The 22,233-nt window shown below is 47.2% G+C and overlaps 1 protein-coding gene across 5 annotated transcripts in view; it reads left to right on the top strand.

Moving 5' to 3' along the window:
- Mthfd1l (methylenetetrahydrofolate dehydrogenase (NADP+ dependent) 1 like) overlaps window positions 1-21,881 on the top strand; it is a 138,842-nt gene extending 116,961 nt beyond the window's left edge. For 4 of the 5 annotated variants that reach the window (XM_070010930.1, XM_070010929.1, XM_070010927.1 and 1 more), the window contains exons 27-28: window positions 9,511-9,631; window positions 16,869-17,152. In XM_070010930.1, coding sequence (XP_069867031.1) covers window positions 9,511-9,600 — 90 coding nt within the window. In that variant the 3' untranslated portion in view covers window positions 9,601-9,631; window positions 16,869-17,152. Of the gene's footprint in view, window positions 1-9,510; window positions 9,632-16,868; window positions 17,153-19,001 lie in introns of those variants that run through there. The other variant, XR_011369431.1, reaches the window with a different exon arrangement.
- Window positions 21,882-22,233: the final 352 nt, after the last annotated feature.

The following is a 22,233-nucleotide window of genomic DNA, read 5'->3' as shown; positions in this document are numbered from 1 at the left end:
TGTTTGAAGCCAGCAGGAAAGTCTGTACACTCTCACCTCTGTGTAACCAGCAAAAAGCCAGAAATGGAGATGTGGCTCAAGTAGTAGAGTGCAACTTTACATGAAAAAGCCAAGCAAGAGTTTGAAATCCTGAGTTCAAGTCCCAGTAATAGTGCATACATACATACATATAATATCAAATTGTATTTGTCCAGTTAATCACTTCTTTTTCATCATGTTAAATCCATTAGTAATAGATACCAGCTTATTGCCTGAAATAAGATTGCATGTTAAACTGAAATGTGGTTGCATAATGACATGTATTATAAACACAAATCTCAGCCGGGTGCCGGTGGCTCATACCTGTAATCCTCGCTACTCAGGAGGCTGAGATCTGAGGATCAAGTTTCAAAGCCAGCCCGGGGAAGAAAGTCCAAGAGACTCTTATCTCCAATGAACCACCAGAAAACCAGAAGTGGCTCTGTAGCTCAAGTGGTAGAGCTGAGGGACAGTGCCTAGGCCTAGAGTTCAAGCCCCAGGACTGACCAAAAAAAAAAATCTCGGGGCTGGGAAGGTGGCTTAGTGGTAGAGCGCTTGCCTTGCATGCCTGAGGCCCTGGGCTCGATTCCCCAGCACCACATAAGCAAAAAGAAAAAAAGCCGGCAGTGGCGCTGTAGCTCAAGTGGTAGAGCGCTAGCCTTGAGCTGAAGAGCTGAGGGACAGCACCCAGGCCCAGAGTTCAGGCCCCACGACTGGACCAAAAAAAAAAAAAAAAAATCTCCATATACTCATGAGTGAATCTCCAGCCAGCAACGTAGGCTCACAGTGTGGTTGAATTCTTCTCCAGGAATTGGACTGTGGTGGCAGCCTGCCATCTTGGCATCCCCATTAATTCCTTTCTTTATCTTGATACTTATCCACCAAAGAACTCAGAAGCAGTTTATTGCAGGCCCCTGTAGCTTTTACATGAGAACTTCTGGGGTGTGTGTATATATACATATATGCATATACACATGTGTATGTGTGTGTATACACATATTCAGTGAATGGTTGCTCTGTGGCATTTTTGTCACTTTTAGTGAGGCTCTGGAAGGCTTGGAAGTCACTGGAGAGAAGTCACTTAAGTAAACGAACCAGATAACCCCCTCTGATTCTGGCCTTTGGCAAGGAGGACACTTCTGGATAAACAAAGCTTAATTACTGCTAGAATGAAGATCTGATAAGCGGAGGCTGTTTTGATTAGATCAAAAGATGGCAAGGAGAAGTTTATCCTTGGCCCCTCTCTCTGTGAGAAGGGAGAAGGGCCTGCCTGACCACACCGAAGTTGAAAATCCACTTTGTGATTTTTGCCAGGCACCCAGGGTTTTTGCCTGATGACCCAGAGAAAGGCGCTTGAGCCAAGATCTTATCAGTGACTGAACTGGAGACACCTCAGGAGTTTCCAGGATCATTTTTCACTTTTTCTTCTTGGAAGTGGTTAAGAATTCTATCTGATCTTTGAAGTCCTGAGGAATTTCCTCATGGCCCCGAGTAGCTGCTCCAGGTCTGATTGTTCTTGAACTGAGGGCTCTGTTACAGCATCCATCTGCTGCCTGTCCAGTCTCATGTCTTCTTGTGTGCTTTTTGGGGGATTCTCATATTTTCATCCACCAATCATCGGAACCTCTGAATAGTCTTTGAGGAGACAGCCCAATCATTTTTTTCAACAGCTTCATTGAAGAGAAATTTCTTAAGCTTGATGTGAACTGTGTGACTATTTTAATGTAACTCCACATCCTAAGACAGTTGAACCTGACAGAGTAGTTTTACAAACATTCTTACGTGTGCAAAAGGATTGCCACTTTACCACGCTCACCATCACCAACAATGGTGCATTCATTGGCAGGATCATCCGTATCCTGAAAAACAGTATCAATTCTTGGCCACAGCTGCATTTCCTTTGAACTGGGTTCAAGCTCTTTGAAGCATTGATCCAGCCTTGACTCCTCTCTGTGGACATGTGCCAGCTTGCCTGATTTCATTAAATTTTTGGAAAGCACTGAAACTATGGTATCATTTCGTTGCAGCCCTCACATCCATCATAATCCAGGGCAGTCTTGGTGAGATTTGAGAAACTAGAACTGGAAAGCGGAGGACGGCGGGTCGGGGGCAGGTCGGGGTTGCCCTGAGTGCTGGCTTCCTCCAAATTCATCTGCCTTTACTTGACTTTTTTTCTTTTCATTTCTTTTCTTTTTTTTTTTTTTTTGCCAGTCCTGGGGCTTGAACTCAGGTCCTGGGCGCTGTCCCTGAGCTTCTTTTGCTCAAGGCTAGCATTCTACCACTTGAGCCTCAGCACTGCTTCTTTTTCTGGGTATGTGGTACTGAGGAACCAAACCTAGGCTTCATGCATGCTAAGGTAAGCACTCTACCACAAAGCCACATTCCCAGCCCCCTTGATTTTTCTTTTTCTAAAACAGGCTTTATTCTGAAGCACCTATAGTTATAAGGCCCAAACTCTAGGTACAGAAGGATCCTAAAGCTTTTTTTTTTTTTTAATTTTTTGGTAGGTCGTATGGCTTGAATTCTGGGCCTGGGCTCTGTCCCTCAGCTCTTCAGCTCAAGGCGAGGGCTCTACCACTTGAACCACAGCACCACTTCGGTTTTCTGATAGTTTATTAGAGATAAGTCTCACAGACTTTCCTGCCAGGCTGGCTTCGAACCATGATCCTCAGATCTCAGCCCCCTGAGTAGCCTGGCTCTAAGGCTTTTAATCAGGCACTCACCACCTGCCTGCATTATTCTCTCTGGTTGGATGGGTCACCCCTAACCCTCCACCTTGTACAATGAAGAAGGGCACGATAGACTCCAGTGGGTTTCCCCCTTGCTGTCCCGTGGGCCCAGCGCCTGTGTACCAGCCGCTGGGGGCAAAAGCTCAGCGCAGACTCTGTGTGGTAGATTCTCAGCCTGTGCTTCACCCCTTCCCACTCCCTTCCCTGGAATCAAATCCCCCACCCTGTGCCTTGGATCCGCAGCTTCGAGTTTTCACCTTTGGCGTTGGTGAAGTGCTTGTTGGTTTTGTTGGTCGCACTGCTAGCATTTAAACTCAAGGCTTCTCATCTGTTTGGTAGGTGCTCTACCACGTAAACCATTCCCCCAGCCCAAATTATATTTGGGGGAAAAAATAGACTCATGGATTCTAGAAGATAAAATAAAACAGGAAAGGTTCTAAGTAAAATGACTATAAAAGTACACCCCTTAGGTTTAACTAGTTTTTAATCTGACTTCCTGCACTATGCTAAAATACTAAGATTGTACCAGTTTGTACTTTAGACTTTTGCTTTTAGAAAAAGTAAAAATGATTGGTGATCTAGTAATATAGACTCAGACTCCTCACCAGCCCCTCTTGTTGAATGGGCATTGCCTATTTCATTGATTATAAATTGCTGTGTCACTGGTTAAACATTGCTTTGTATACCATTACATAAACTTATGAAACAGCCACCTTCTGCTCAAGTTCTTCTACTTGAAGTCCTTTTGTTCATAACACTTTCTTCTCCAAGGGCCAGATGGTAGTTTGGTGGCCCATACATTCTCTGTCCTAACCACGTAATGGGGCCTTATGACTATAGGCGCTTCAGAATAAAGCCACAGTTGTAGCAAAAGAAAAATCAAGGGGGCTGGGAATGTGGCTTAGTGGTAGAGTGTTTGCCTAGCATGCATGAAGCCCTGGGTTCCATTCCTCAGTACCACAGAGACAGAAAAGGCCAAAGTGGTGCTAAGACTCGAGTGGTAGAGTACTAGCCTTGAGCAAAAGAAGCTCAGGGACAGTGCCCAGGCCCTGAGTACTTAAGGCCCTGATCCAGGTCCCTTTCCCCCAGTATAAAATACATAATGCTGTAAAGTAAATGATGTTTGTCATCTTCTACATCTAGCAGACAGGCTTGGAAGAAAATCTTTCATGCAAGAATCAAATTTACAATAGGTTTGCAGGAAATTACAATGGGTAAAATGGGGAGGGGGAGAAAAAGCAGCATCTTAAAATTGGATAGTCTCTAACCCACCACACCAAGCTGCTATCTCTCAGCCTCTTTGCTCAAAGCTAGCAATCTACCACTTGCCCCCCAGGTCCACTTCCTGCTGTGTATGTGTTGATGTGCGCATGTGCTGGTGGGTTGATGGTTTGGCTCTAGTTCAGCACGCGAGGGAATTACTCAGACGCTTGTCGGGTGTCTGACCCACATATTTCTGGGAGGATGTGCCATCCTGGGAAGCTTTCACTCACCAGGGTCACTGGGAGGGCAGCAGAAAGAGGAATGGTGACCTCCAAATAGACCTTCAAAGTAATGTAACGGGCCGGACCTGCCGAGAAAATAAGAGTTCAGGGAAAACTGACTTGTTTTGTTGAAGAAAAACAGATAGCTGAGCATTAACTTGCTTGGTCCTGTTAATCCTCTTTATGATGAAAATAACCCTCTTTTATCATTATTTATCACTGTTAAGACTATAAGCCCAAATGAAAAATGTATGTTATTTCCTATTTATCTCAGACAAGAAGGGGTTTTTTGTTTGTTTGCTTGCTTATTTAGGGCTTTTTTGAGGGGGAGCTCATGTTTAGCTGAAAATATTTGCAAAAAGAATACCAAAAAAGACTACAAACGCATAAGAATATTTACACAAATATGAAAAAATATACCAATAGGAAGATAAAATGCTTAACCTCCCTACAAAATTATCAGATACAAAAAGGTTAAAAAATGCTACCTATAATGATGCTAATCAAAACGAACCCATTAATTACACAGATGATAGAATTAGAACAAGTATTGTGACTGTAGGCTACAGTGCCTGGAATGAAAAAGATCCTCCTAATTATTGGCAAATAAACAGTGCAGGAGAAAAGAATACTTAAAGACCAAAATGAGTGAAGAATACATCAGACAAAAGAGCAGTAGAAAAGAATACTTAAAGACAAAAATGAACGAAGAATATATCAGGCAGAAGAGCTTTGGGACAAAAATACATGTAATTAGAGCCCCATGTGAGAGGAAGGAAGGAACTAAAAAAAGGCCAGGCACAGTGGCTTACGTGTATAATCCCGGCTGCTCAGAAATCAGAAATTGAGAGAACCACTATTGGAGTCCAGCCTGGGCAAAAAAGTTAATGAGACCTCCATCTCAACAAAAAGGCCTAGTGTGTTGGTACACACCTGACATCTCAGCCGTGCGGGCCTGGGCAGAAAAATAAGACCCTAACCTGAAAAATAATGAAGATAAAAATGACATAGGGCATAGCTTCAATAGTAGAATGCCTGCTTAGGAAGTGTGCGGCCTGAGTTCAAACCCCAATATTTAAAAAAAAAAAAAATTAAAAATGTCCAGGAAGAGAAAAATGGAAATATACTTTTGTTTGCTTCTTCTACCATCTGTGGATTAATATCCCTTAAAGGAAGATTGAAAAGCCTAAGGATGTATACTCTAAATACTAAGGAAATCCCTTAAAATACTGTAACACATAATTGTAATTAGAAGGCAACCAAGAAGATCAAATGAAATCATTGAAAATGCTCAGTCTTGCCATGGATGGTGGCAGCAGCCTGGAATCCTAGCACGTGAGAGGTGAGGAGGAGGACTGCGAGCGTTGGGACAGGCAGGCTCCACAGTGGGTTTGAGGAGACCTTGGGCTGCATAGCAAGGCCAACTACATAAGTAATCACAGTAAGTCAGATGCCGGTGGCTCACGCCTGTAATCCTGGCTACTCAGAGGATCGTGATTTGAAGCCAGCCAGGGCAAGAAAGTCTGTGAGAGCTGGGGCGGCATATTCATAGCAAAGTAGAACTAAAGCAAAGAATAGGAACAGCAAAATAAAAAGGATTGACTCAACATGCTAAAGGGATCATTTCATCAATAGACATAAAAATCCCATGCTTATAGATAAAATAGTATCGCATCAACACTCATGAAACAAAAGAACCAGCAAGGATAAAGAGTCAAATACAGTCAGAAAATGCTAAACTTCTCAGAACAGATGGACTGAAGTCAATAAGGATGTGGACTTGCTGATACTACACAGCAGCTTGACCTAATTGGCATGAATGGAGCACTCCACCCAACAACAGCAAAGTACACACTCTTTGCAAATGTACACAGAACACTTGGCAGACTCTTATTCTGGGCCACAAAATAAGTCTCCATAAATTTTAAAGGATTCAAATTGCACAAAATATGTTCTCAGACCACAGTGGGATTAAAGGAGAAATCAACACTGAAAGGCATCTGGAAAAACTCCAAATATGTTGAAACGAAATGAGCTTTGGAGTGAGCAAAGATAATTACCGGTCACCTGAGGATGTGTACCAACAGAAAACAGACTGAGAACTCAGTATGAAAGAGTGAAGGCATGGCTCAGGTGGTTAGCTAGGGCCAATGAGTGGAAGTATCAGGTTCTGAGTTTGAGTACTGGTCTCAGACTGACCAAAGAAAGAATAAAAGAACTCAATATAAAATTAACTGTTCTTTTCTAAAGCACAAAAGATTTAAACACACTTCACTCAAGAAAATATAAGGTGGGCTGGGAATGTAGCTTAGTGGTAAGAGTGCTTGCCTAGCATGCATGAAGCCCTAGGCCCAATTCCCCAATACCAAATAAATAGAAAAGGCTGGAAGTGTGGTGCTGTGGCTCAAGTGGTACAGTGCTAGTCTTGAACACAAAGAGGCTCAGGAACAGAGGCCAGACCATTAAGTTCAAGCCCCAGGACCAGCAAAAAAAAAAAAAAGAAAGAAAAGAAAAGTTAATAAGCCCATAGTTTTATCATCATTAGTAGCTAAGGGAAAACAGATGAAAGCCACAGTAGATACTACTGCATAGGTTTGAGCATGTCTACAGTTTGAGGCAGCAGAAGGCTGGTTGTGCTTCTACGCGTTTCTCTCATACCATTTCTGTCCTCAATCAGAGATGCCCTGCTTATTTATTTGCAAGCTTAGATTTTGAGTGTAGCTTTACATTCAAGCTGTCCAGCCGCTCTCTCTTTTACTAGTTGTACCAGTCTGTAATGTGTGTTTGTAACAGCTATTACCAGAACCCATGATTTCTCCAAAATCAGCTTAACCCACAGCCAGTAAGGATTTGGGAGATGTACTGCACTTACAGGGTTCTAAAGCCCAGGTTCCGGGATCTTTATAAAAGAATCCATTAATGCCTGTGAAGTAAGTATAATTTAGCAGTTCCTTGGTTATTTTCAGTGGACACCCAGATAAGATCAACTCAGAGGGCTGGGAATGTGGCTCAGTGATAGAGTGCTTACCTAGTATGCATGAAGCCCTGGGTTCAGTTCCCCAGTACCACAGTCACAGCAAAAATCAGAAGTGGCACTGTGGGTCCAGTGGTAGAGTGCTAGCCTTGAGCAAAAAAAGCTCAGGGACAGTGCCAAGTTCAAGCTCAGGACTGGCAAAAACAAGATCAACTCAGAGCGTCTCCCTTCCCCCACCCCCACCCCCCATCCTGGCAGCTTGCTGGCTCCCCTTAGTGCTACATGGACCTTGTCAGAAGCTTCCTTGCTCTGACGGTTCCCCTGGTGTTCCATTGGCGGCAAATTTGATGGGAAAATACAAGGTCCACATTAGTCCACATTGTGATTCTCAGCAGGAAGAGTTCCATTCTGAAAGTAGAGTCATTGGAGATGGCTGTTCATTGCTCACAGGTCAGGGTCTCTGCCGTGGCTCTTGCTCCTCCCAGATTAGCAGCCCCTATTCTCAGAAGTGATGTCTACGTCACTGAGAAGAAAGGTGAGCATCTTCAGATTCACCTCAAATTTCTCCCACTTAGAAGAAAGAAGTGGAGGCCTAGAGAGGTAGTGCAGTGGTAGATCGCTCGCCTAGCATGCAGAAGATCCTGGGTTCAATCCCCAGCAATGCAACAAAACAAAATAATAAGCAAAAGTAATTTTTTTAAGTTTAAAGTAGTCTAATATTTTTGACTAGTTTTACCCCCTACTTTTGTGCAAAAATGACCAAAAGACATGTTCTGATTGATGGCAGGCAGTTGAGCTGACTGGGAAGCGCAGATCATATCCTGACTTCCTCTGTCCTGGCCTTTCATCAGCAAAGAGTGACTAGTGGAGAGTGGAATTTTCAGATCTAGCAACAAACACACGGCGCAGTTGGGTTGACTCTAATAGTTGGTCAGATGTCAGATATACTGGGTTCAGGGCGCTTCTTGGGTTTTGTCATCTCAAGTGAATCTAAACTTTTAGATACTCAATTCTGACACTGCATTCTGCCCTGGAGTGGATAGTGTTGCAGTCTTAGGAACAGCAGCTGCCATGGAGTGTCTGTGAGGTCTTCCTAGTAATTGGTGGCTTTTATTCCAAGAATTAAGGGATGGTGCATTATCACTGTGGCCAAATATGATCATTCCTTTCTCTTCAGCTATACAATGTTATTAGTTTATGCTAATCTCTAGCCCCTCACAGATTATAGAGGTTTCATACCTTCTCCAAGAGCCATCCAGCGCCTTGCTGAGCACTGGAGCAGAAAAACTGCCATGGAGAACAGGTGTGCGCTGGTAACCCAGGCAACCAGAAAACTAACTGTGAGCAGTTCCCACCAGTGACGCTGGTGTCTGCTGCTCCTGCTGGGAAACAGTCAGCATGGTGGTCATTCTGTGCCCCCTCGGCTCTGCGAAGCCACCACAGAACAAGAGAAAAGGCTGGGCACAGGTGGCCAGCTCACTCCTGTAATCCTGCCTACTCAGGAGGCTGAGATCTGCGAATCACAGTTCCAGAGCAGCCTGAGCAGACAAACACAAGAGTCTTAGCTCCAGTTAGTCAGCAACACTCCACAAGTGTCGATGTGGCTGAAGTGAGGGGGCGCCAGCCTTGTGTGTCAAGGCTGGGCACACGAGAGGCCCTGGATTCAAGCCTCCAGCGCAGACTAGCCTGTGCCCTCCTCTGTGAGGCCAGGAAGTTGGCACCCAGCTCCAAGGGTGCTGCGGTCATGGCGTAAACCGACAGAGCTGTGCGAGGCGGGGTGCTGTGAAGTCAGCCAGGAGCTCACCGTGCCAGCCCCCCCCGTTCCCCACCCCTGCGACGCGGCCCTCACAAGGCCACCCTGTCCCTCAGAGATGGATGACTTGGCTTTTCCCGGATTTGTTGGAACACAACTAATATTTATTGTGCTGGACTTACTGTTCGGCGCGGCAGGGGCCTCCATCCTCCCCTGTGCTCTGGGGTTTGCAAAAAATGGGAATTGCCCTGGTGAGGAGGAAGCCATCATCCCCTTGCCCCCCACTCCCCCCTCCTACAGACAGTGGGCCTGGGCTTGGGGGGCCACAGGAAGACTTAGAGGGAAAGGTTTGGAAAGCGCCATGCAGTAGCTCCGGGGGGGGGGGGGGAGGGGGGAGACGGCGGGAAATGCGCGTGGGCCTCGCTTTCTTTCTAGCCGTTCCCCTCAGTCCCCTGGGCTCTGGAGGTGATCACGGTTCCACTTGACTCAGCAGAGGAACCGGAAGCTCTCCGTGGCCATGCAGTGACCTTTGCCATGCTTCGTCTTCTGCAGATGAGCACGATGCCCGGACTGCCCACTCGGCCCTGCTTTTATGACATAGATCTTGACACGGAAACAGAGCAAGTTCAAGGCTTGTTCTGACGGAACAGCCGCCCCACAGGACCCCACCCAGGTAAGCCCATTTGATTTTCTCTCTCTCTTCCAGCTCACATGTGTATGGCATTGAGTCCAGGAAAAAACCCCTCATGCCATCTGTGAAGAGGGGTTTATTGGGATGGGGGCCTCCCACTCATGCGTGGCTCTATAAAACCCAAGAGATGGTTTGGTATAGGACAAGACAGGCACGGATGCGTCTCATTCATGGATGCGTCTCATTCATGGATGCATCTCATTCATGGATGCGTCTCATTGGCTGCCCACAGCTGCCCACCTGTATCAAGGGTTTTGTATGGCCCATGAGTTGTGTTCTAAATGTGCAAATGACCCATGACAGAAGACAAGTTTCCTCATCCCTACAAAGTATCTCTGACTGTAACAAAAGAGCACGGTACAAAGCATTATGCTTGTTGCACTGTTGGTGGGAGTGTCAAGTAGTACAACCACGCTGGGCAGCAGTCTGGAAGTGCTTAAAAAACTAAACGTAGATCTTCCTATAGCCACACCACTCCTGGGCATTTAGCCAAAACATCACAAGTCAGGATACCATAAAGACACTTGCACATCCATGTTCATTGCTGCACTGCTCACAATAGCCAAGTTATATAAACAGCCCAGATGCCCTACAGTAAATGAGGGGTCCAAAAAAATGTAGTACGTACCTGTCCACCATTAGAAAAAATAATATCAGGGCTGGGAAGTTGGCTCAGTGGTAGAGCGCTTGCCTTGCATGCCTGAGGCCCTGGGTTCGATTCCCCAGCACCACATAAGCAAAAAGAAAAAAGCTGGAAGTGGCATTGTAGCTCAAGTGGTAGAGCGCTAGCCTTGAGCTGAAGAGCTGAGGGACAGCGCCCAGGCCCAGAGTTCAGGCCCCACGACCGGACCCCCCCCCCAAAAAAAAAAAGAAAAATTAATATCATTTGCAGGGAAATGGGTAGACCCAGAACAAACCATGTTAAGTGAGGTCAGGCAGGCTCAGAGAGACAGTGGCACATGTTTTCTCTCGTGTGTGGAAGCTAGACCTACAATACACCAGCACTGATCAATTATTCAGGACTCTTGAGACCGAAGGAGGCTATTCTTGGGGGAGCAAACCAAAGGCCCAGGGCCTATAGCTTCTGATTATATAAAATACTTTTCAGAACTTTAAAAATAGTCATTATTATTATCACTGTCCCAGAATTTAAACCAGAATCTGCTAGCATTTAAAGAGAGTAGCTTCCAACTTTGCCAGTACACATCCTTCCTTGCAGAGTTAAGAATGGCATTAGAGAAATCTTAGTCCGTTTCCTAACATTGCCATAACCAGCGTCCTAACCCCGGTGGCTTAGAACACAGAGAGTGTGCGCGTGCTGTCCTGGAAGCTGGGCATTCCGCGCTGTCCGCTGAGCAGGGGCCAGGCTCCCTCCGAGGGTGGCAGGGACGTGTCCGCTGTGCAGCGTCTCTCTGCAGTCTCTGCCTCTACGGTTGTCTGGCGTCCGCCCTGTGTGTCTCCGTGTTCTTGAGGCCTTCTCTTTTTCTAAGAATGCCAAGGCATTGAGGTCCTCCCTGGTGACCTCATCTGCAAAAAGACCCTGTGTGCACTATATCTTTGGGGGTGTACAGCTCAACCCTGAGAACACACATCCACGTGGGCAGGTCCTCTGATTTGGGGTGCAAGAGGGAACAAGGCAGCTGACAGGCTTGACTCGAAGCTTCTCCACCATCCCAAGCCGGGCGCTGCTGGCCTCATTCCTGTGTACCCCTCAGCGTGGCAGCCACCCCTGGTGCTCTGCCCTGAACTGCCCGTCACCTAACAAGTGACCACCACGGACCTCCATCCCAGAAAACCCCAAGTCCAAGTTTGAAAGGGCCTGCCGTGCCCACCCCATATACCAAATCCATCCTCACCGCGCTCTCAGAGCCCCCAGCGCCTCCTAACAGGCCACACCCATTCCTTAGCCCCGAGCCTTGGCTGCTTGCCGGCTTAGCCCACTCCACACTGCATCTGACCTTCAAATGATCCTACTAGACCTAGAGACCTGTCCCCCACGCCTCCGAGCAGGACCTCAGCCAGTCTTCAAAACTGCCATGTGGTCAGCTTGTTGTGAACTCTTTTTGTTTTTATTAGTCTTTTTAGTCAGTTGTAGGGCTTGAACTCTGGGCCTGGGCGCTATCCCTCAGTTCTTCAGCTCAAGGCTAGCGCTCTACCACTTAAGCCACAGTGCCATTTCCAGTTCTCTGGTGGTTTATTGGAAATAAGCGTCTCACGGACTTTCCTGCCTGGGCTGGCTTTGAACAGTGATCCTCAGATCTCAGCCTCCTGAGTAGCTAGGATGACAGGCGTGAGCCACCAGCGCCCAGCTTTTTTAATTTTTTTTTTTTAATGCCATTTCTGGGGCTTGAACTCTGGGCCTGGGCACTGTCCCTGATGACAAGTTTAAGAAAGACCCATCAACTCAGGCTTGGTAAGAGCTTTATTTTTGGTCTTTTATTCTGACTGCAGGAGCATGGCTTGGGTTTCCCAGCTGGGCTTGGGAAAATAACAATATCATTTCTTCTAAATGGAAAAATTGACCCCATGCATCCTGCATGGGACATTTCTGTCATTCATCTCCAAGAACATGCGTGTACAGTGGTCTTACCTCTGGAATAGTATTTTTCCAGCCTCGTGGTCAGTTGGCACATGCTCTCCAAGGCGATCATGTGTGCCAGTTGCTACCTTCATTGTGGCAGTTACCATACCAGCCCTGCCGAGGCCCACAGCCAAGCTCTACAGATGTCTGCACTTCTTTATTACTTCACATTTCTGTGTTCCTTGTGTCTTGCTCCAGGTTTGCTCTAAAGATGGGGCGGGCAGCTCTAGGGCCTACCTCCCATGGGCCACGCACACCACATGGACCACGCACGCCTCATGGGCCACGCAGCGCCTGCGCGGTGGGCGCAGTGCTCTTCCAGGCCGCAGAAGCCAGTGGGGGTGGGCGAAAGGTGGGGGGGAGGTGCTGGTCCAGTTGGGGCCCCATGCCTGGGACTGCAGGCCCACCTCCTCATCTCAGTCTCTCCTCACGGCTGCCCTAACACCTGTGCTGTGGCATCATCTCAGGGGGACGATCCCGTTTCTATTGAAAACAGTGCAGACACCTGCTGGGCTTGCACAGCTGGTTCCTATGAGGGCCTGTTTCCACCCTGAGCTGCTTAAGCCGCGTCCCACCCAGCCTTTGTGTCCCAAACCCCAGGCTCTCAGTCTCTCGTTTCAATCGTGAGCAACATGGACTTTGGCCCATTACAAAAAGGAGATAATGCTGGATACTTGAATAGGTGAGGGTGTGGTTCTGTTTTTAATAACTAAAGATGATTGTTATTAAAAGTATGACTTAGTCAAAGTTCTTTTTATCCGTGTAACTGGACCCTGAGCTCATTCTCGTTTTCAATGGCACTTGTCCCCTCATTTGTCCAACGCTTTTTTTGTTTTTCCTTTTTCTTTTATGAGCTGCTAAATAGTATTCTAGGTGTGCTGGGCAGGGATTCAAACCCATCCTTTGACTCTCCTTGAACAATTAAAAACAGATCTGGTGTCCTGAGATAAAAGCACAATGCGAAACAAACATCCCTCTTGGTGACTGGTCAGCCTGCAGATCCAGCCAGCCTCACGGCCGTTTCCTGTGCCTCTACTGAGAGCCAGAGAACGCATGGCAGTGTGGGCAGTGGGCAGCGCGGGCAGTGGGCAGTGCGGGCAGTGGGCAGCGTGGGCAGTGGGCAGCGCGGGCAGTGGGCAGCGTGGGCAGTGGGCAGTGGGCAGCGCGGGCAGTGGGCAGCGTGGGCAGTGGGCAGCGCGGGCAGTGGGCAGCGTGGGCAGTGGGCAGCGCGGGCAGTGGGCAGCGCAGGCAGTGGGCAGCGCGGGCAGTGGGCAGCGTGGGCAGTGGGCAGCGCGGGCAGTGGGTAGCACGGGCAGTGGGCAGCACAGGCAGTGGGCAGTGGGCAGCATGGGCAGTGGGCAGCGCGGGCAGTGTGGGCAGTGGGCAGCTCGGGTTCATTGGGGTCTCAGAAAAGGAAGTATCTGGCTCCCTTACTTGGCTTTTCCCCCCCCAGTCCTGGCACTTGAACTCAGGGCCTGGGCACTGTCCCTGAGCTTCTTTTGCTCCAGGCCAGCACTCTACCACTTGAGACACAGTGCCACTTCCCGTTTTTTCTGTGTATGTGTTACTGAGGTGTCGAACCCAGGGCTTCATGCATACTGGGCAAGCACTCTACCACTGAGCCACATTCCCAGCCCCTTACTTTGCTGACTGTAGATGGCTCCAAACCCTCAGTGCAGCACAGTGCATTCATGATAGTAGGAGCATGGCGGAGCGTGCCCACGTGGAAGGAGGAGGGCCTGCCTCCTGACGCCTCCCTCCCGTGGCTCTCCTGCCTCCCTCCCGTGGCTCTCCTGCCTCCCGCACTTTCCTTCTGAGAAACTGTGTGAGACTCAGCAGGAACATGAGATGCAGGAGGCCACCACAACTTCAGCTGTGGCTCCTTTGGCCCAAGACTTCCCTGTAGAACGTTCGCCATTGTCTTCACAATAAAGACATGATTCACTCTTTGTGATGTCACTAAATAGAAAGTGTTTGTCCCAGTGAAATCAATCCTGCTGTCCAACCTTGTTTGATGTGATTAGATTTGGGGGTTTGATTTTTTTTCTTTCTCATTCTGAACCTCTATCATATTTCTGCGCCTTGGCTGGATTCATTTAAATGAGCCCACAATCAAGCCTGGCAGAATTCCTGAATTATTCAGGTACCTCCCTTGTTTCCTTCTAGTGCAGTTAAGTGCAGATCAGATTCACTGGTTCTGCTGGAAACATTGGCTGTTTACCAACGAATTGCTTTTCTCGAATTGTACACACAGAAAGAAGTATAATAGCTGCTTATTTCTTCCTTAAGCTGCCTCTGGGATGGAAAACTTCAAGAATACATAATCATTCATTAGTCCTGAGTAGAGTAGCCACCTGCCAGCTCTTCTGTGGACCAGGTCTGCTCGACACCAGTGTGCACCCCATTGGCTGCAAGGGGCCTGGGAAGGACGCCAGACTCTGTGATTCGGGTCTTAATCTTTTCACACAGCCACTCAAAAATTGTTCATCGTCATTGTGTTACAAGAAGAGCCGTAGGGATGGGAAGGCGGCACAGTGGTAGAGCGCTTGCCTCGCATGCATGAAGCCCTGGATTCAATTCCCCAGTACCACATACACAGCAAAAGTCAGAAGTGGTGCTGTGGCTCAAGTGGTAGAGTGCTAAACTTGAGCAAAAGAAGCTCAGGGACAGTCCCCAGGCCCTGAGTTCAAGCCCCAGGACTGACCAAAATTCAAAGAGCCTTAGACCAGGCACCCATGACTCACACTTACAATCCTAGTTCCTCGGGTGGCTGAGATCTAAGGACTCTTATCTCTAACCAACAAAAACAAAAGCCAGAAGGGGAGCTATGGCTCAAGTAGTAGAGCACTAGTCTTGATCCGAAACAATCTCAGCACTCAGGCCAACTTCAGGCCCCAGGACTGGCACAAAAGAAAAATGAAGAAGAGCCTCGGGCCTTTTCTGAGCCATTCTTGGAGCAGAATGCACTCTCCCGCCGCCATTTCCACGCCCAGGCCGAGCACAGGGAGAGCTACACTAATGAAATAACCCTCTGATCGAAACTGGCTGTTTGAAAGGCTAGGAAACCATCGTGACATTCGTAATTTTTTTTAAAGAAATTTTCTGGGCACATTTTGATTTCTTAGAGTTCACATACCAAAATGGACTCTGCTTCCTAGCTGCCTGACTGGAGACGCACCTCAGTGGGGGAGCACTTACCTCGGGTGCCAGGTCCCGGGTTCAATCCTCAGCATAAAAAGGAATGTACTTTCCCACGGAATATTTCCAGAACTTTTTTTTCCTACTGAATAAGCACTCATTGTTACAGTCTCACCTTAGCTATTTGACCTCTATGTTCTTTTCTGCCATAGTCAGACTTGGCTGACTTTTGCCTGCCTTCACGTTTCCTTAAGGTGTCACGCCACAGCCAGGTGTGCTGGCATATCCCAGCACTCAGAAGGCAGAAGCTGGGAGAGTTCTGGTTCAAGACCAGCCCGGACTACATAGTAAGGAAAAGGAAGGAAGGAAGGAAGGAAGGAAGGAAGGAAGGAAGGAAGGAAGGAAGGAAGGAAGGAAGGAAGGAAAGAAGGAAGGAAGGAAGGGGGGAGGGGAGGAGAAGGAGGAGGAGAATATACAGACTCTAAATCTCCTTGTAACACAAAACCATAGGACACAAAGGCTGAGTGACTAGCCAGCAGGTCTTCCATTTCCCAGCAGCATGGGAAGATGGAGGGGGGGTTGGGGGAAGTGTCTTGCTAAGCTAAAGGCATTTTCTAGCCCACAGAGTCACTGTCCTCTGCCCCTTTTCTCCTAGAACTTTTTGGCCATGTGTCCAAGTGGAGGGATAAGAGCTATACCAAGCAGAGTACCTCCCTGACATGCAGAGTATTTCATTCTGATCATCTGCGCTATACCTGCAGCAGTCCTACTTGCTGTTTCCTCCCCTGGTTTGGAATCTGCTGTTGGGATAATGCGGTTTCCCACCCCTGCTTCCCAGCCCCATCTTCTACTTTTAGACTGACCAAGCATCTCTGCGCCCCCCCACCTCCACACCCCTCCATTAGCTGTGGGAGACCCACTCCCCTGACTCCAGCCAAGCCAACTCTCGGCTCACTGATAAATCCTTCCGTATGTAAACACAGATGAAAGTCACGTGCTTGCATTTCTATCTTTTGGGTGTTTTTTTTTTACATTTTCCTCAAGACTTAACTCAGGGCCTCATACTCTTAGCATTTTCCACTCACTGCTGGTGCTCTTTCACTTAAGCCACACCTCCAATCTAGCATTTTGCTGGCTAATTGGTGATAAGAGTCTCATAGATTTATAGCTTGGTCCACCCAAGCTGTCTTCAAATCCAGACCTAAAATTCTAAATGCAGTATCTTGCAGGCATACCAGGAGGTGTGGCTCAAGTGGAAGAGCACCAGCGGCGAGTGGAAAATGCTGAGTAAGAGTATGAGGCATATCAGGGAAGTCATGGTGATCCTGGACCCTGCTCAGAAGTTGGGGTGCTGTCTTTGGGGACCATGCGGACTAGTGCTTACAGAGCTCCTTAGAGACCTAGCTGAGTCTTGGGAATGGAGTCATGTCTTGAGTTTTCTTCTTTTGGAAAAGCTGCTTTTAAACTTCTGAACCTTTTTTGTTTTTTTCTATTTTTCAGTCTACCCAGACACAAATGGCTCCTGGCCTTCTTGCTGCCGTTGGAGAAGAGAATGAACCTGCAATTCACTGGAGAAATGGGGAAAGAGGCCAAAGCTGTCTTCTTCATTCAAGACAGATTCTGTTTCCAGCCGAGTGTAGTATTCACCAAAAGGACCTCCACCGCGTCTGAAGGAAACTAATTTATTTTCTGTTTCTGCAGTTTACATTATTTCTTGCTGCTTATACTTTACAATGTTTAGTTTCTGAGGACTAAGGGATTACAGAGTGTGAACTTAAAGGTAACATTTTTCACTGCAGACTTGCCTATTTCATCTTCGTTTTATTTTGTTTAAGTGCTGGGGGTAGGACTTGGGGCCTTGGCACACGCACTGGGCAAGTGCTCTACCACTGAGCTACACTGTTTATTCTACCTTTGAAATGAAATCAATATACATCTAGTAAAACAACTAACAAGTTGTCAGTGCCAGGTCCAGGTGCTCCCTGGAAGCTAGTGAGGTTTTTACCTGATACCAGTTTCATGGAAAAACACACGCGCACACACACACACACACACACACAGAAATATCTGGCAGGGCACCAGTGGCTTATGCCTCAAATCCTAGCTACTCAGAAGGCTGAGATTGGAGGCTTGTGACTCAAAGCCAGCCCAGTCAGGAAAGTCCATGAGACTCTTTATCTCCAATTAACCAGCAAAAACCTGGGAAGTAGAGCTGTGCTCAAATGTTAGAGCACCATCCTTGAGCAAGAAACTAAGGGACAGCACCCAGGCCTTGAGTTCAAGTCCCAGTACCAGTACCAAAAAGAAAGAAAAAGATCTGGGTCACTGTGAGATCTGACTGCCCTAGAGTTGGAGGTCTCTTTGAACAAAATACACTGTCTATTCAGAACTACTTTGAGTTTTACATCATGTACCTAAAACAAATGGGTTTGTGTAAGTGTTTTTCCACCAGAGAATGTATCTCAGTGGGCATGAAATTTTTTCGAAAGCCCCTAGGGGGTAACAAAAGTAGCTCTTAAAGGTCAGGTGTTTGGCCAATGTTTGTCCTTCTCTTCAACCCCTAATTCATAGTAGAGAATGTTCTGTGGCCTGCTCTCTACTTTTGGAAGTACTGACCCTTCTTTCCTTCCATGTTTTCCTGTAATAATATGAAATTATGTAATCATTAAAACAAAATCAAGGATTCAGGAACAAACAACAAGTGATTGTCCTCAAAAGCAATGTAAGTAAAATAGTCGCTATAAATATCCTAAAAGTCCCACGGCACATCCCACAGGGCCCTTCCTGTGCCCTCCCCCGCTGCCCCCTTACAGGGCTCTGCTCACCCCACAATGTGCCTTTATGCCCTGTCTGCTCTGCCCAAAACACTTGAGTAACTAAAGAGCCCCCCATTCAAATGCTGCCTATCATAAGGATAATTTCACGTGGTAATTGTGTCCCTCTTTTTCCATGGACTTCACATGTCAGCACGCCACTCCAAATATACAGGTAACTCGTATAAATCTTTGTGTGTGTGCCTGCCAGTCCTGGGGCTTGAATTCAAGGCCAAGCACTGTCCCCGAGCTAGTTTTCGCTCTACCAGTTTGAGCCACAGCGCCATTTCCTGCTTTGTGGTGGTTAATTAGAGGTAAGAGTATCATGAACTTTCTGGCTTAGGCTGGCTTTGAACCATGATCCTCAGATCTCGACCTCCTGAGTAGCTAGTATTAGACGCATGAGCCAACAATGCCCCAAAAGGGTAGAAGCAAACCATGGTTCCACTCAGTGGCTCAATCTTGTAGTCCTAGCTACTCAGGAGGGTGAGATCTGAAAGTCTAGATTCTTAGACACCTCAGGGCAGAAACACCTGAGAGATCCTCATCTCTAATACCACCAAAAAGCTAGAAGTGAGAAGTATGGCTCAGATGGTAGAGTGCCAACCTTGAGCAAAAAAAGGGGGTGGGGGCCAAGCAAGAGTTCAAAGCCTTGAGTTCAATCCCCAGCACCTGCACTCCACACACAAAGAGGCATATTCGCAGTGACTGCAGTACCCAGAATGCCAGTGTGAATGGAGTTTTTAAGCTGCTGCCTTCTACTATCTCTGTTTTTATTCCCTTCCTCTGTCACCTTAAGTTTCCTTTTCTATTTCTAAAGATGTTTAGGGTGCAAATACTTTTGAAACCAGTATTGGGAAGGCCTCAGACCTGGGACTGCGTCTCTTCGTGGTTTCACCGGGCAACGCCTCATGGCCCCTCTTTGTGCACATCTTCTGCAATCACCTTGGGATGACCTTCACTGCAGTGGCTCAGACTCTGGACTTTTCCCCCATGGGGTCTCGCCAGGCCTCTGTTAGTCTGTGGTGTCTCATCCACTGCCCTGCCGGAGGGGACGCGCACATGCCGGAGTTGTCTGCTCCCCGCCACAGGGAAGGAAGGCCTGACCAGCAAGCCTCTCAGCTCCTGGTGACTTGATGGGTCCTGAGCAGGAGGAAGGATGGTCATGTTCTGTGTTCCCGGGTTTCTCAGCCATGGGCCCCGCTCGCCTCCTGTTGAAACTATTCAGGGAAAACAGCTGCGTCGCTACATAGAACATAGAACATGTACAGACCTTTGTTCTTAGTTACCAAAAAAAAAAAAAAATGCAGTAGAACAGCTGTTTATTTAGCATTTACGTTGTATTAACTATTCTAAGTCATCTAGGGATGAAAAGATTATATGCAAATACTATGCCACTTTTTGTTGTTGTTGTTTATTGTTCCAGTACTGAGTCTTGAACTCAATGTCTGGGCACCATTCATTGACTTTTTCACTCAAGGCTTGCACTCTACCGTCTGAGCCACAGCTCCTCTTCCAGCTTTCTGGTAGTGAACTGGAGATAAGAGTTTCACAGACTTTCCTGCCCACGCTGATTTGAAACTGCAGTCCTCAGATCTCAGCCTCCTGAGTAACTAGAGTTACAGGCCACCAATGCTCAGCTGACCACTTTTTAACATTGAACCCTTCATGAATTTATGTGTCACCCTGAATTTTGGAATATGAGCTACAGAAGCAGAAACTCCATCACTTTATATATGGACTTGAACATCCTTGATTTTTAGTGCGGTAAGGCCTGGGCATTTCCCCTGAGGCCATGTTGTAAGACGTAACCTTTGACCTGGTAGGTTTAAGTTAGAAATCTTTCCAAGAGGGCTGGAGGCATGGCTCAGCAGTAGAGCACCTGCCCAGCAAGTGCCAAGTCCTAAGTCTAGCCCTGAAGACGAGGTCTTCCTCTGTAGCCCAGGCTGGCTAACTCTTGATCCTCCCACCTCAACCCTCTTGTGTGCTGGGATTACAACCTTGCACCACCACACACAGCACTGGTGAATATTCTTTACTCCTCTGTTGCCGGGGCTATTATGTTTTAACTAGACTTTGCTGATTCCATGAAAGCAGTAAAGAAGAATGCTTCCCAACACATGTTTAAAGAGTCCTACCTCCCTCCAGTCTGATACTAACCAGAATTTAATTTTTATCATGTACATCTGCCCTCAAATGAGACATATTAAACTTACCTTGCTTAGCTCAGAAAAGACTCTAAATACACATATTTATGTATTGCCCTTGTGCATTTGTATGCACAATGGAATCGAAACAGTGTGTGTATATGAATAACATTCATTGTAAACCATTTAACCCAGATGCTCTGAAAAGGTTGAGCATCTAAAAGATTAGTTGATTAGTATAAAGTGCTTTGCACTGTGACTTCATTTCCAGTGCAGCACACACAGACCTCCAAAAGACTAACAGCCACTTCAGCAAGAAAAGATGGGCCAGCAGTCAGGTCTGTGGACTTGAGTGGTCTTTAAAAAAAAAAAAAAACAATTTTCACCAATCTCTAACTATAATACAGCATTTCCTTCTACCATGAAGTCAGCAGCTGACCACAGTTGTATAAGCAATTACCTATGTCTTTGTCACCAAGAGAAATCACTAATATGTCAGCCAGGTACAGTGGTGTACTCCTGTAATCTTAGCTATTGGAGAGGCATCAGTAAGAGGATCATGATCCAAAGCCTGAGGTCAGCCAGCCTCTGCAAAGAAACATGAGACCCTACTCGAAGCAATAACTAAAGCCCAAAAGGTCTGGAGGTGCACCTCAGGGGGTAGAGCACCCGCCTTGCTCACACGAGGCCCTGAGCTCAAACCTCCAGAACGCCAAAGAAAGAAGAAAGAAATCGCTGGTGTTTTAATAGTGCATAAGATCCAGCACATATTCAGTCATTACCACCCTAAATCAGGGTAGTAATACCTACCACTTTCCTTGCCTTGTGGGTAGCAGGTGTGGGTGTGCACATGCATGTGTGTGTGTTGTATGTGTATTGCTGTTTGCAAATCCAGTTGCCTTACCAATATGAGTCATCACATTTCACAGTTACTGGCTCGCTCCAAATAGATACTGTCCATTCCTAGAAAGGATACACAGCTCTTCCAGTCTGTCTGTTCAGAGGGTCTTGGCACACAAAAAGAAGCAGAGGAAACGAGCCTAAACCCGGTTCGGGCAGCAATACCTTCTTTGGGCTGCACCTGCCTTGCTATCTGCCTCAGGCTGGCCCTGAGGTCCCTGGGCACCTGGGCTTCGTGGAATCAAGAAGCAAGATTCTTGGCAGCACAAGGGTGGCAACTCTGCCACAAGCCCCTTGGATGCAGCTCTGGATTCTGTGCCCTGTGTCGGTCCCCTCCTGTTAGCAGCCCTTCCCTCCCACCCTGCCCTGCCTGGGAGTGGGGCTTCTCTGTGTTGCCTAGCAACAGTAACCTCCACTGCGGGCCAGCCCCATCCCCAGCTCATACAGGTCTTCAGCTTCCAGCCTAGTTTTGAGAACTATAGGTTTGGTGACAGCTTAGTCTTCTGAAAAATTGCAGGTTTTACTGCATGGATTTCATGCTAGACGAACTTACCATTGTTGCATAGTATTTTTAAGTCACTACTAAGTTCATTCATCCTACAAACCTGTTTGGGTCAGAAGAAGGAATGAGGACAGGAAATCAGTATACACATTCCCTGGCTAAAGGGATCATTTGGGGGGAGGGGGAGGGGAAGAGATGTTCTTCACTGTCATCCCAGCCCACCAAAAGCTGGAAAGCAGTGATTGATCAATAAATACTTTCTGAGCGAATGTATTCATTTGTCCACTCCTTGGGCCTGTGTCCGCCTGCTTGTGACGGCTCAGGAAGGGAGGAAAGCCAGTCCTCCGGACTGGCTTGTGTGTGAACTGCTAATACTGTCAGATTGAATTCTAGGGCTCTTGGGTGGTGCCTGAGGCTTGTGATTGGCGTGTATACCTGCCAAGGGAAGCGAAGAAACTACTAAGAGACATAAATCACAAAAGCCTTCAAAGTCACAGGCAGGA

Source organism: Dipodomys merriami, unplaced genomic scaffold, assembly GCF_024711535.1.
Source record: "Dipodomys merriami isolate MVZ:Mamm:240054 unplaced genomic scaffold, mDipMer1.0.p SCAF_8, whole genome shotgun sequence".
Taxonomy (NCBI): domain Eukaryota; kingdom Metazoa; phylum Chordata; class Mammalia; order Rodentia; family Heteromyidae; genus Dipodomys; species Dipodomys merriami.
This window is presented reverse-complemented; position numbering and strand designations above follow the sequence as displayed.